The sequence below is a fragment of the Talpa europaea genome (genome assembly GCF_964194135.1).
Source record: "Talpa europaea genome assembly, chromosome: 3".
In the NCBI taxonomy this organism is placed as follows: Eukaryota; Metazoa; Chordata; class Mammalia; order Eulipotyphla; family Talpidae; genus Talpa; species Talpa europaea.
Genome location: NC_140069.1, coordinates 23358560 through 23374443, shown reverse-complemented (window position 1 = coordinate 23374443; position 15884 = coordinate 23358560). Strand labels below are relative to the sequence as shown.

Sequence of the window (15884 nt, the reverse complement as noted above, 5' to 3'; positions counted from 1 at the left end):
TCTCTTCCTCCCAACTCTGGAAATCACCATTCTACTTTTTATCTCTGTGAATTTAACTAGTCTAGATATGTCACATATGTGGAATCATACATTATTTGTCAATTTTTATGTGACGTTTCTTTTAACATCATGCGCTCAAGTTTCATGTAGGGTGTAGCATGTGTCAAAATTTCCATCCTTTTCAAAGCTGAATAATAATCCATTATATTATACCATATTACATCACTAAATATATATGTCATTTGGTTTAGCTGTTAATTAGTTATAAGGCATTTGGGATTTTTCTGCCTTTTGGTTATTGTGAATAATGCTGCTATTAACAATGGTTTACAAATATCTGATCCAGTCTTCCCTTTCAGTTTCTTTGGATATATATCCCAAAGTGGATGTGTTGGTATTTTTTTTAATTTTTGAGAAACCACCAAGTTGTTTTGCACAATGGCTGCCACTGTTTTTACATTCTCACCAACAGTGTACAAGGATGTGGTTCAGTTGTTAAGAGACAGTTTTCTTGGGCCTCCCCTGGTGGCGCAGCGGTTGAGCACTGGGCTGCGAGGCTGCCCGCAGCCTCTGCAGCGCTGGTTCATTCATTCCCCGGCTGCCGGCGAGGGTCCCACCAAAAAAAAAAAAAAGGAGACAATTTTCTTTATATCATTTATTTGACATGTCCTAAGACCTAGGTATTATATTAAGTAATGTTAAGTAGTTAATTTATTTAAAGGAACTTCTGTAAAATATTGACTTATCTCTTCTTCTATAATATTTTTTCCTTATTCAAAACTAATGAATATTCCTTATAAAGCATTTGTCCAGTATAGAAGTATTTAGTAAATTTATAAAAATACTTTCAATTCATTATGTGGAGATGAAAATTATTATATCATTTTTGTCTTTGATCTTTGGGGTATTTGTGTACACATACACACACGTATTTTTTATGTAAAATCAAGATTACGCTGTATAGTATTCTGCTTTTTTCACTTAGTATTTTATATCATAGACATTTTACTATGTTGTCATGGTTCTTTGAAAACATGATTTTTAAAGTCTCTGTAATTTAAACATTTCCACATTGTGAAGACAGTTTTTTTTTTTTTTTTTTTTTTTTTTTTGTTGTGCAGAAAAACTCTGGTGTAGGCCAGAGGTGAAGGGGGTGGGAGGATTCACCAGAGACAGAGGGGGAAGCAGAACAGGCAATATTCCTGAAATACACTGCTAAGGGGAACAGCGGGTGAGACAGGAGTGATCTGCTGCTCAACATGTAGGTTAGCTCCCTGGCCAGGGATTGAACTCATTTCTTAGGGGTGATACTACTCAGACTTAACCCTAGACTACCAGAGAGACCCAAGAGAGTTGTTATTAACAATTCATATTATTAAGCTATTTTCTGTGTTTGGTGTTGTAAATAATGCCGTTGTGAATTTCTTTATTTGACATCTTTGCATCTGATGTCACCATACATCTTGAAGTCTTTGAAAAAGATCAAATAAGTTATTCTGTTTAACCAGATAATGTGGTAGACTATTTTCATTTATGTGATTTTTGGGGGGAGTAGAGAACTTGATGGGGGAGGTCTTATTATAACAAAGTACTAAAAGAAAAAGTGGTAGATGTTTAGATAGGCATCCCTAGATTGTTGCCATTAGTTTTCTATTATTGGGGTTGGGGGGAGCAAGAGAAGTAAAAATTGGTTTTAAGTAATTTTAAATAGCATGAGCTTCTGTAACAGGAAAATATTCTATATTTCTGATCTTTAGTGACCTTATAATATAATAAAACTATGTAATAAAATATAAAACTAGACTAAATAGGAAGAATGGTAAAAGTTCACTTTTAACCAGACATAAAACTGGGACTGAGCTAGATTATATGTTCCTTACATATTATTACGTAGAATAAAAAAGACTTGACTGGTACCCAGGTCTCCTGACTTTAACTCAGTGCTTTTTCCTCCATGGTATGCTACCTGTGAAAGCTAGTTATGTCCAGTCTTGAATTCAACCATATTATCGGATAATCAGTACTACATATCAGCATCTTGGTTTGGAAGAGTTAGAGATAATTTGATTTTAATAAGCTGTCTAAACAGGTGGCTGAATGTAACATATTGTTTATTGCTTATCTCACCTTCATGCATGTAAAAGCTTCAGAATTTTAAAAAAATTTTCGTAACAAAGCAAGTCCTTCAACACTAGATCAACTTATTTGCATGTTATTATAAAAGGTTGATAGGGAATGTACAGAAAATTATATATGGATATATAATTACTTTAGTATGCTTGTTAAAATAAAACAAGTGTTCTTGAAATGTTCACGTTGTTTCCTGATATCCTTAGACATTTCATTTTGCATCTTGATTGATAGTTCATTAGTACCTATTCCTGTCACTTTACCTTTGATGGAAAATAATACAAATTCAACTGAGTGGACCTGAACTCACCTAAGGTCCAGGAAATTGAAATTTTATTCTGTAACTATCTATAAGAAATTTTAAGGTAAACATTTACATTATTTAAGCATGGTGTATGGGAATTGAATAAATGTAGTTTGCATCTCAATTCTAGGTCCTACACTTTTAAAAGAAAAGAAAAGGCATCGATTACATAAGTTCTTATGTCTCAGAGTTGGAAAACCAATGAGGAAAACATTTGTTTCTCAAGCAAGTGCAACAATGCAACAATATGCACAGAGAGATAAGAAACATGAATATTGGTTTGCTGTGCCACAAGAAAGGTAAAACAACAACAAAAACTTATATTGTATTGAGACTCCTTGAATTTAGATTATTTTGCATATCATTTAACACCAGTGGCAATGCACCTTTGAAACATGCTTTCTGACTAAAATCTGACATTAAATTTATTCAGAATAATTTTACTCCTACTTTATGATCTTTTTTTAAATATTTATTTATTTATGCATACAAGAGCTAGAGTTACAGGCCAGAGATGCGGGAGGTGAGTGGATTCACCAGAGACAGAGCAGGGAACAGAATAGGCAGATGGACTGAAATACCCTGCGAAGGGAAGCAGTGGGCAAGACAGGAGAGGCCTGCCGCACTGTGTCATGTGGGTTGCTCTGTGGCTGGCAGGGATTGAACCAGCGCTACAGAGGCGGGGGACAGCTTCACAGCGCTGTGCTCAGCCGCCTGCGCCACCAAGAGAGGCCCTAGCTCATATAATTTAAACACAACTATTTACCCTCTACATTATCCATTTAATAACTACTTGGGTGTGCTCTTTTTAAGTTAGAATTTGCGTCGTTATGGTCTCCCTGGTGGTGCAGGTGGTTGAACGCCACACTGTGAAGCTGTCCGCAGCCTCTGCAGCATGGGTTCGATCCCGGCCGACCAGCGAGAATCCCACATGGCCAGTGAAAATCTCCAGTCTCACCTGCTGCTCCTCTCAGCAGTGTATTTCTTCGGTCTGCCTGTTCTGTTCCCTGCTCTGTCTCCAGTGAATCCTCTCACCCTCCTGCACATCTGGCCTATACCCCGATTCTTGTATAAAAAAAAAAAAAAAAAAAAACTCCCAATATAAAAAAAAAAAAAGAATTTGCGTCTTTTTCCTCTTTGAACTTGTATTTCCATTATACTTCATCAAAGAATATATTTTATTCTGGGCCTCCCTGGTGGCGCAGCGGTTGCGTGCTGGGCTGCAAAGCTGCCTGCAGCCTCTGCAGCGCTGGATCCATCCCCGGCCACTGGCGAGGGTCCCGCATGGCACGCAGACCTCTCCTGCTGTGCCCACTGCTCCCCTCAGCAGTGTACTTTGTCAGTCTGCCTGCTTTGCTCTCCCCTCTGGCTCTGGTGAATTCTCTCACCCTCCCGCACTTCTGACTGTACCCTGTGCTTGTATAAGTAAATAAATAAATCTTTTTAAAAAAAAGAATATATTTTATTCCCTATCATATTTCTTTGCAACCAGTTACAAGTTTGTATACTGAAATTATATTTGTTTCAAAATTTTCCATGACTGTTGGCAAAATAGGTTTAAGGTTTACTTTACTGGCAAGCTAACTTGTTGGTCTGCTTCTTTTTAATGCACACTGGCAGAAAACATGAGAGTCTCAACAGTGGTTATAGTCAGAAAGCCAATGTTGGCATAAGTTGTTGGAGCTTCAGTTTCCACAGGGTGATATGAAAATGGCTCCTGGTAGCAGCTGCTTATGCCATTAATTATGAATATAAGTCTTGTAGGGAGCCTGAACTGTTTCAATGTACAGAAAAATAGTTACCCTTTGCCCCAGACTAAGATACTATTTCTACCTTTTAAGATGTGCTGTGCTGTTTGCTGTGATAAAGTACTTAAAAAAATAGTGCTTACCAAAGTTACTCAATGTCTCTGCTCACAGGCCACGTAGAATCTAAGGGAAAATTGTATATCAACAACTACATTATTCCAAATGTTAATGAAATCCAGAGAAAATTTTACTTTCTCATTATAATTATTATAATTATTAATAATAGGGCCTCCCTGGTGGTGCAGGGGTTAAGACACAATCTATGAATCTATCTGTAGCCCGGCCAGCCAAGGAGCAACCCACATGGTGCAGCAGGCCTCTCCTGACTTGCCCTGCTGCTCCCCTCAGCAGTGTACTTCGGTCAATCTGCCTGTTCTGTTCCCTACTCTGTCTCTGGTGAATCCTCTCACCCCTCACACCTCTGACCTGTACCCCAGCTCTTGTATGCATAAATAAATATTTTTAAAAAATACTGTTGCTCAAAGCAATATAAATTATCATAATTATTAAATGTGAAAAGTAAAATATCATTAGAAATGCATATCTATATAAAATAGATTGACCTTCCTGCTGATTTATATATTCATTGATTAATATTATTTCCCTTAAGCATGTGTTTATTGGCTAAAATTACTTGATCATCTTTAATCAAGTATTTTTAGTGGTTGTCAGTGAGCAACTTCATTAAAACTCCTTTAGTTTTATGGGAATCAGTGAATTAGAATTGTGAAAGGAAGCCTTTTCCCATCTCAATACAAACTTTGGGCAACTTAGAAATTTTTATATGTTGTGACATGTACTATTGTATTTCTGTATTTCTACTTTTAAATAAAGTAGAAAAAATTCTATAGTGAAAGCTGGAATAGGGAATCTGTAAGACATCTTGACTATACTGTTCTCAGACTTGTTATGAATGAAGGGTAACATATGGAAGTTGAAGATAAAGAATCAATTCCCTTAGAACTATCAAAAGTGTCTGTACCTCTTTCAAAGTATATGCTTCTATAAAGAATACTATTTTCAAGAACATAATGATAAAATTCTCTACCCTAACCCAAAATACATTTCAGTGTGTGCATTCAACAAAATGTTATCAATTTTAAAATATAATATGTTCTGCATAATTAACGAGTAACTGAAAGGTAAGAGCCAGATACTCAGGTTTGCCTGTGCTGTGGGTATGACTGCTTGAAAAAATCAACTATGTTATCTCTTTAGTTAAAAATGACATAAGGAATTAGATTTTCTCATAACTCTTTGGTTTATTTCATTTGTACATGGAGTTTTCCATTTTAATATTGTCCTTGCACCTTGTCTAGTATTTATTAAAAATTAGTTTTTATGGGATTTTGAAATTTGTATACATTTCAATTTATGAAAGTTGCTGTTTTGGAAATAAAAAATTATCTGAAAGATGAATATCCTTTTAATATATTAACTTGAATATCCTTTTAATATATTAACTTGCCACATAATATACTTAAAGAAAATAATTTCTAGAACCACTGTTACTGATTGGCATTTGTTAGTTGAGAGACATTTATAATGAATTTTCAATTAGTCATGCAAATTAAAGCCAAATAAAACTACATTTGAAATGTATTTTAGATCCTCAAATACATTTATGAAAGGTTTAATAATTTTTGCCACAATAGACTTTACAATAGTAAACAAACTGAAAAGGGGAACAAGAGATTTAAGAGAAAATCATCAGTCCCTCAACAAATAATACACTGTTCCTATTATCATTTAAAAGTTAAATATACTAAATTTCTATAATCTGGAAAATACTTATGCCATACAATGTGCAGGTTTCAAAATCAGCAATTATAAATTGCTTACTTGTATTTTTTGATTGCCAGGTGAATGAGGTTAGTCAAAGCATGCCACAGGAAAATCTTTATGCAGTTTCTTATATAGAGCCAAATAATTTTTTAAGTTAATATATTTTGGGTAGTAACATTTTTTTGTTATCTTTTTAAATCAAGAAGACAGCACAGTGTATTTTATGATCAGTTTTCAAGTTTATCAAGATATTTAACAAAAATAATTTTGTAGTTATAGCTAGCAGCACAGAATACTGGGTCTATAAAACAAACCCTGGGCATCACACTATAGAATTGAAGCTACCTCAGGGGGAGGGTAGGGTGTTGGAGTACAGAGGGAAGCAAAGCAGGGAGAGGGCCCAGTAGTCTCTGGTGGCGGTTATTGATACTTTGGTGTTGGACATGGTATGGTAACATACATTTGAAGAGGTATAAATCTGTACCCCTAAAACATGTACAATGTTGTAAATCAACTTTACTTAGAGTAGCAGGTCTATTATTAATAGTCACTTGTTCTACCAGGACAGAGCACTTGTATGCCTTCTTTATTCAGTGGAGTCCAGAAATATATGCAGAGGATACTGGTGAATATACCAGAGAACCTGGATTCATAGTAGTAAAAAAGATTGAAGAGTCTGAAACAAATGAAGATTCAACTAATGAAGCAGCAGCCAGAGAATGGGAGGTAAGAAAAAAGAAATGTGCAGATCTCATTTTTTATTTTGTATGCATTTACTCTATGGTAGTAAAAAAATGTACAGTTCATCTTTGTACAAAAGAATTACTTTTTAAAGATTCAAAATTACAGTCCATGTGTGTATATATATATATATATATATATATATATGTTTGAATGATGCTGATTAGTAACTCTTATTTATTATTAATCATTCTGCTTTTGGTTTATAATACTAGTAAAGCAACCTATTGACAATAAAATGGAGTTTTGAGTGCTTTTAAAATAATATTAATTGCTGTTATACTAATTTTCATAAAACATTTTACATTTAATTCATTTTAATATTATAACCTACATATCTAGGTGGTACTATGTAGTCACTTAACCTCCATATCTAGGTGGTTAAGTGACTTTGATAGTCACTTAACAAATTGATGAGATTAGTCCTTCTTTCCAGGTCTATACCCAATCATTACCTTGACATGATCTTAGCAATAATGCTAGGGAAATAAACTGATATGAATTTTACAAAGTAGCAAAAATTTTATATACTCCAGTTTACTGAGCCTGCCTAAATGGCTAGATTAATACTAAACAACTTTTATAGTTCCTCATAGATGCATCTTTTAATGTTACATAGATTTTGCACCCTTATAAAATTAATAGGATGCTAACATTATTTTATTGTTGCCTGGATTAATCTCTTCTTGATGTGTTAGAAAATACAGAGCAGATGCTAAAATGTGATGACAAATGGGAGCAAATCTTATTATTCATTTGGTGTTAATGTTCATAGTTTATGTGATATGAATTTTTTGTTCATGTCCTTAACATGTATAATGATTGAAGGTATACATGGTATGTCTTTTGTTTAAAATGTGAACCTGATTTTGAATGTTTCTGTGTCCATTCTGTGTAATATATACAACATCAGTTTCTACTGTAATGCCATTGTAATTAGAGAAGAATTAACATACTGGACATTTATTTGGGCTTCTTTTAATACTTAAACCAAGATTACTTTTCATAACAGCTTTATTCACTGGGAGCAACTTGAATGCCCCTCAGCAGGAAAATGGATAAATTTTGGAATTGTCAAAAATTCCAAATAACATAGCAATAAAACATAAATCTACTAATATAGGCAACAGCATGGATGTCTTCAGAGATAATCTGTTTAATAAGAAATGACAAGCTAGACATCAGAAGTTTACCCTATATAATAACCTTTCAAAAGTTCATCAGACTAATTGTTTCTGGGAATTGAGTGGGGAGTGACTGGGAGCAGGAAGGGACTTTATATAGAATATTGGACATGTTTTATATTTTATTTTGGGTATGGGTTTTGCATATGTAAAATAATCTCCATGTGTTTAAAATTAGCTTTAGGAGACTTTTAAAAATAGCCCAGGTGATTAAAGATGTATACCTATACTAAGATATCAGTAGTTGAAAGTATAATGGAAGGGAGTGGAATAAAGTTTTTAAAAAGGTATTAATTAATAAGACAGGATTTAGTGACAACTTGCTAATGATGAAGTTTTCTAACTTAGGTGGCATGGTGGTTTGCAGTATTTTAAGTAAAGTAAGGAAATGAGAATTTTCTCTCCAGTGGAATTGGACCACAGTTTTGAAAATAATTGATTATAATTATTATAGTCTTCTATGTCTAAGTCACTAAATAGAGGTCACATTTCTCCGATAAAGGCAAATAAGAAAAACATACTTCTTTTTACATTGATCAAGTAATCATAATATTACAAATTATAACTCCTGGAGAAAATCAATAAATCTGAAAAAGGTAGGGAAAAAAGCGTTAAAAACAATTAGAATTTATAATTAATGCAAATTGTCCTATATAATATTTCTATAATTGTTTTCTTAATAAATAACTTTATACAGTATGTACAGAAAGCTGTGTATTTAATGTATATGACTTGATGAGTTTGGAGACAACTATTCATCTGTGCAACCACCACAATGTATACTATAAACATAGCCATCATTTCCAAGTTTCCTCCCACCTTCATCATTATTATTATTATTATTACTTTGCATAAGATCTACCCTCTAAACAATTTTTCAAGTAACAATACAGTATCATTATAGACATTGTGCTATATAGTAATGCTCTAATTCTCCATCATTCACATATTTTCTCTTAGCATTTGGCTCCATGAACCATGCCCAGTATGGTCTGTTTTGTATATTAATAATGTTAAGTTAGGATGTTACCTACTTCAGGAAAGTTTCTAACTGATGCTTTGCTTTCCCTGTTAATATTCCCCCTCACTTATAGCCAAAAGCTAAGGAGTGTAAAATTTCCATTAATGATTCAAGATGCTATTTGGAATTTCAAAATGCAATTTTAAATCACTTTAAATGAGAAGAGACTAGAGGGGTGAATACTCATTATTTTATGATTTAAAATATTAAAATTACTTCTAAAACATTACTTTAAGTATTGAGTAAGTAGATTGTGTACTATTACTTCTAGTGGACTACTCCCAATTCTTAGAGAAAGAGTGCAAAATATCATTAATTTGCATATCTGAATTATTGAACATGTTATGTTCAATATTTTTAACTGATTGTTTTTAAAAATGCTTTACTTGTTAGTTTGTCATCTTACTATAATGATAAATTGTTATCTGTCTCAAATTCTGGGATGGCTTAAGCAAATTAATATGACTGAGCATTATGTTTCCTAGACACTGAATAAAGAAAGGGTAAGCAGGAGATTTAGTAGGCTGTTTTATGAATGTTTTCTGTTTTGTTTATCAGTAAGGAAGCATTTGGCTCCATGAAATAGAAAACCATAAGCAAAATAGTTTAAACCAGTTGTTTCTCAAAATGTGGTCCCCCTCCCATTTAGGCACATTTAGGAATTTTTTTAAATGCATGTTCTCATGCCCCATCCAGTCTGCTTGATCAGAAACTGGTTTTGGAGTCCAGTGTTCTGTGTTTTCACTAATTCCAAGTGATGCTGATGTGACTGCTGGTTTGATTTGAGAGCCACTGGTTTAGATCTGCTTAGAACCAAGCTATGTTATGAAGAAAGTGTGGGCATGGATGTTAAGTAAGCAACCAACAAAACAGGCTAAGCTGTCCTATGCTTGGGAGGGTATTTGTGTGTGTCTGTTTAAAATCTCATTTAAACCAGATTTTGGCATACATTTATTATGTTTAATTTAGAAAATTTTGTTGGAAATGATAGGTTTTCTAAATAATATCTCAAGACCACCAAATTGTGTAATGTTGGTCTGTGTAGAGGGGGTGCAGTCGTTGAGGGGGGACGAAGGCCTGCGTGACCACAGTGCATTATATGACAATGGGGCTCAGAGTGTAGGAAGGCCAGAATGGAGATGGGTGATAGTGTGCTTATGAGGGACTGTGGGGAGGAGATCTTAGGGTAAGTGTGGTGGGGATAGTGGGGAAATGGGGGGACGACTGGTATATGTGAGAGGATGTTCACTGTGGGGTGTACTGTGTCCTCTGTGCACAGTGGCGGAAGGAGATGTGGGGATGTTGACAGGGTATAGTGTTGTGTGTCCCAAAAGGTGGTATGTGTGTGAAGAGGCATTGTGTGTTCACACAAGGTAAGTGGGGAGGAGCAGGTTTACTTTAAAATGGAGGAAATACTCAGTTGTACTCCTGTGGCATTGATATACTTGTGAAACTGAGCATAATTATAGTTTATAAGCATAGCACAGAAATACAATTGTACAATTGAAAAATAATTCAGATCGCTTTGATATTTGTGTAAGACTTATTTGTGGTAGATTAGCTTCATTTTTACATAATATTTCTATAAAGTTTGAGGGATAAAGGGTCCTGGAACATCTTTTTGCTTAAAAACTGCTGATATAAAGGTGATATTTTATAGAAACCTTATATGTAAATAAAAAAACAGAATTTTATAATTATAAGCAAATAATGAAATGTAAATTGAAATCATTTGTGTACTTTGGAAGGGACTCTGGAATCTATTACCTTTTTTTATGACTGAATTATTTTTAGTATAGTTCTTCTGTTTGGAAATACATGCTCTGTGTCTTTAAACTTTGGAGCCCTTTCTTAGCACATTTGGCTACAGTGCAACCAAACTTAAACATGGGAAGCCCTCTCTTCCCTCCCCAGCTTTACCAGTCTCCATTCAGGACAGTCTTTGCAGTGGATACTACTTAGTGATTAGCTCTCTGCCTTGTCAATCAAATCTTTGTCTCTAGCAAACTATTTTGTCACTGTAGTAAGGCTCTTGTGCTGAAAATTTATCTTTGACAGAGGAAGAATGATTTTTCAAACAGTTCTTACGAGATTTGATGTAACTTAATTTGCCCTGGAAAGGAAATGTCTCGTCTCTGGTATGGGAAAAAAGGGAGAAGACATCAACCAATTAATCATAAATATACTCTGGTAAATCTTAGTTAATAATTTCAGTTTCTATATTAGTGTTTTATGGTAACATGCAAAATTATACAATTTTTGAAAGTTTAAGAATATTAATAGAATGCAAAAATGTATGATTGCCGGAAAGTACTTTTATTTTTGCTAGGCTAAATGAATAAGAGATTGCAATTGTGTTTTGTAAAATTGTTTTGGCTTTCCTATTCTACATCAACAGGAAGTTGCCAAATCTTTGTTTATAAATTACTTTTTGTGGGAAAATATTTAGTGTTTTGTTCTTGCTTGAAATGAGTAGACCAGGGTGAATTAACTTTTAATTTTTATTGACTAGATCCCAAACTAGATACATTTATATAGTGTTGTGTATTTGAGACTTATTATTTTAGCAATCCCAGAAAAGACTCTTAAAGCTATCCAAAAAGTTTTCAAGTGGTGCTGTATAATACAAAACATATTAAATATTACAAGAAAGGAAAATCTCAGTCAAATTATTTTAAGAATCCTCATTATTTTTCAGTATAAATATGTGAAAATGTATTGCCAGTTCTTTATGTGGTAATTCAGGACTATACCTTAGGAATATTAATTTAGGTTTTACTATAATTGTAGGTGACTTTAGTAAAATAATTAGCTACATATAGCCAGGTATGACTGAAAGCAGGTTGCTACTCTTAAATGTTAAGCCTGTAAAAGTATCAAAAAGACCTCATTTGGTGTTATTTTTAATTAACTTGAGAGTGCTTTGCTGTGTCTTTTAATTTTAAGTTGAACAATTTCAAGTTTCTGTTTCTGTGCTATATCTGCATATAGAGATTTAGCTATCTGAAATGACTGGATTGTTTTAATTGAGATCAATTTATCAGAATGCCAATTTACACAGCTTTTTTTTTTAAACTGAGCATAGTGAAACTGTTCATGTATTTTTGATTTACAATTTGAATAAATGTTTATCATTAGTTTGTTAATAATTTAATATAGTTTAATTTATTACAAATACAGGCAAAATAAATTGTGGATGTTTTGAACTTTATAGGTCATTAAAATGTTTTTGATACCCTTTTATGCTCTCTAATTCCTGTTGAACCTTACAGGAAGCTATTCTGTGATTTTGTTAGTTATTAAGGCACGCTTCACACTGGTCTTTAGCTTTGCCAGTACATAGAGTTTGTATATATTATTTCAGTTAACCTTCATGGTAACCTTGCAAAGTCAGTAACATTACTTTCCATTTTAATGATGAAGAAACAGGTTGTAGCTGATCTAAGCTATCATGGATCACATGGATAGCTTGATTCTAGCACATTCTTTATACCTCCACCATGCCTTTGAGAATTTTCTAAAATAGGACAATATAGTATGTGTTTTGATGTATAGGTAAACTCAGGTCCCAAATTTCTGGTTGTTTTCCTTGCTTTAGAGTACATGTCTTAGGAACTGTAGGACAGGAGAGAGACTTAACCCTTTGCACTCTGCTGTCCCCTCTCAGGGGACATGGGAATTCTAGCACATCACTCGGATGCCCCCTCTCAGGGGACATTGCAATTTATTAGTGATTACGGGGAATTGTGGTTATTTCAACACAACTTTTTGAGACATGCATGTTTCCCTGAAGTTTTATCTTGAAATGGCACAAGAAATTAAATCAAAATATCGTAAAATGGTTCGGAGTGCAAAGGGTTAAAGATTAAAAGAAGCACTATTCTTTTAGTTATTTTATAGGTTGGGAGTCTAAAGATTTTACCTGAAGAGGGGTTCTTTTTCTTTAAACTGAAAATAGAAAATGATTCTTCTAGAAGCATAACAGATATTTAAGAACAAATAAAATTTCTTATTTTGGGGGTATTTTGGCAGCTTTTGACAGTTCTTCATATCTTTAACTCAACTGATTAATAGAATGCTATCGATAGAACTAAGTGATAAACTGTCTTATACCTAATACTATTAATATGTATCTAGTGATATGAACTGGGACAAAATTCTAAGTGCTTATTTTTTACAGCATTATATTTGATTTTACAGTAATCTTATGTGTTAATAGATTATTTTCATTTGATAAATTAGCTAATTTGTGACACAAAGACATTAATAGCCAACATTAGCGATGTTCTAAACAAAATTATATGGAATGAAGTTAAACCATTGCCAGTTTCAGTGAGAGTCATACTGATCGAGCATGCTTCACTTTCCTTATCCTTTATTTTTTAAAAGACTTTTAGAGTTTATTCTGACAAATAACTTTGATCTCCAATTGTTCTTTTACTTGAAGCTATTTATATATTTGATAGACCTATGTACTATATATCCTACCTTATTAGTGTCTGTCAAGAAATTATAATTTCCTTGAAAGCTATAAGCTTACTTTTAATAAGATTTAGGCTTAATCAGGGCCTTCTTGGTGGTGCAAGGGGTTAAGATGCAACCTATGAAGCTGTCCGCAGCCTCTGCAGCATGAGTTTGATCCCCCGGCCGGCCAGGGAGCAACCCACATGGCGCAGCAGACCTCTCCTTTTTCGCCTGCTGCTCCCCTCAGCAGTGTAGTTTGGTCAATCTGCCTGTTCTGTTCCCTACTCTGTCTCTGGTGAATCCTCTCACCCTCCCACAGCTCCTGTATAAATAAATAATCTTAAAAAAAAAAATTTAGGCTTGATCAGATTAAAGTCACAAATGACTTAAATACCAACATTGTTTTATTATCTTGATCAATACTTCACTAATTCATTCGTCATTTTTTTCTATTTAGATTTTCATATCTGAGAAACATTTTTTTTTATTTGTGTCTTTCAAGATTGAAAACATAAAAGGAAAACTAATGAATTATTTACATTTCTGCAAGAGTTAACTCACAGGTAGAATTTTAAGACGAGCTAATTTCAACATAAAAATCTTCCTAAAGATATCTCTTCATGATAATTATAATAGCACTGTATTACTATAAATAGTTAGCATGAGGTATTTTAGTTAATCTTCAACCTGTGAAATATTGTTACTATCATCTCCATTTTACAAATGAAACAAGCATATAACAGTCATGCTACAACCAGAAAGGTCAGAACTGTGGTTTGAATCCAAGCATACTGACTAGCCTATGCCTTAAAATTATTTGCTGTACACACAAAAATCTTTGGAATACAACTGGGAAAAGTAATTAACATTTATTTTGTATATTCAGTATGTCAATACCGATTACATATATATACGCATATATACATATTATACGTGTTGCTATTATTCACAAAGTAAATAATATTTATTTCCTCTTAAAAGACCAGAAAGGAGTTATTAAATGTGGTTGTTCAAGTTAAAATACTAATAAAAAGCAGAATAGTATACATCAGTGGTGTAAACCCAAAGCTAATTTTCTGCTATACTATGTTGCCTACTATGTACATATTAACAGTAAATTTATTAACTAGTATTTTCTACATGCTTTATATATGTAAAATGTCACCTGCTTTCTAGTCACAACATGGTTGAAAAGAGGACACAGAGACAAATATTCAGTGTAGAAATGTTTATTTGACTTAGTAGTTGAAAGCATGTTGATTACAAATGCAAGATTATAAGGCACAATAATGAAATGAATGTGATCTCATTATCCAATCTAAGAACAAGAATATTACCAATACAGTTTTATCTTCCACCTCTCTAAATTGTGTATCACTTCCCTGCTTTTTTGATAACAAATAGATTTTATTTTTTGAGCAATTTTATGCTGACAAAAAATTAATGGAAAGTTACAGAATTTTCTATCTACTTCTTTTCCTCAGAAGCATAGTACTCTTAGGCTTCACATCTTATTAGTGTGGTACATTTGTCACAGTTTATGAATTAGTATTTGTATATTATTATCACCCAAAATCCATATTTTATATTCTTTGTGTTGTACTTCCTCTGGAATGACATCTTTTACCTTTTTAGAGTTATATAGTATAGTTTCATTGCCATAAAATTTCTCTGTGTTCCATTTATTCAGCCCTCCATCTAAATACCCATTGACTACTGATCTTTCTGTTGTGTGACTTCTCTGAAATACCATATAGTTGGAAAGATGAACTAGTAGCTTTTCAGATTGACTCCTTTCACTTACTAAGATGCATTTAAGGTTCTTCTTTTCATGACTTGGCTGTTCATTTCTTCTTAGTCTGACTTTTAGTATTTGATTGTCTGGATGTACCACAATTTATTTGTTACCTATTAAGGACAGCTCGGTTACTTCTAACTAAATTTTGCAACTTACTTTTTAAAATGCTGTTACAACCATATGCAGATTTTGTGTGTAAGTTTTCAACTCATTTGAGTATATACCAGGAAATAATTTCTAGATCCTATTTTAAGATCTAAAGTAAGAACGATTATTTAGTTTTGTAAGAAACTACCAAACGTTATTCCAAAGTGACTGCACTATTTACACTTAACTAACAGGAATGAATGAGAGAGTTCCTGTTGCTCCATATCCTCCCCAGAGCGTTTTAGTATTTTTAGTCTTATCCATTCCTAGTAGGTATGTAGGGGTATTCCATTATTGTGTTTCCCCGATGACATATAATACTGAATGTCTTTTCATAGTCTTAGTTTCCATGTGTATATCTTCTTTGGTGAGGTGTATATTCAAATCTCTAGCCCATGTTTTAATTGGGTTTGTTTCATTATTGTTGAATTTTATGATTTCTTCATGTATTTTGGGTATCATATTTATCATATGTATATATTTTGCAAAGTTTTCTCCAAGT

The 15884-nt window shown here is 33.3% G+C and overlaps 1 protein-coding gene across 9 annotated transcripts in view; it reads left to right on the top strand.

Moving 5' to 3' along the window:
• Positions 1-15884, top strand: part of OXR1 (oxidation resistance 1) — a gene marked incomplete at both ends in the record, with an annotated part of 174349 nt that overhangs the window by 143365 nt on the left and 15100 nt on the right. For 7 of the 9 annotated variants that reach the window (XM_084230229.1, XM_084230227.1, XM_084230228.1 and 4 more), the window contains 2 exons: positions 2565-2733; positions 6591-6753. In XM_084230229.1, the coding sequence (XP_084086355.1) occupies positions 2565-2733; positions 6591-6753 (332 nt within the window). Of the gene's footprint in view, positions 1-2564; positions 2734-6590; positions 6754-11097; positions 11164-15884 lie in introns of those variants that run through there. The other 2 variants (XM_084230231.1, XM_084230230.1) reach the window with 1 other exon arrangement.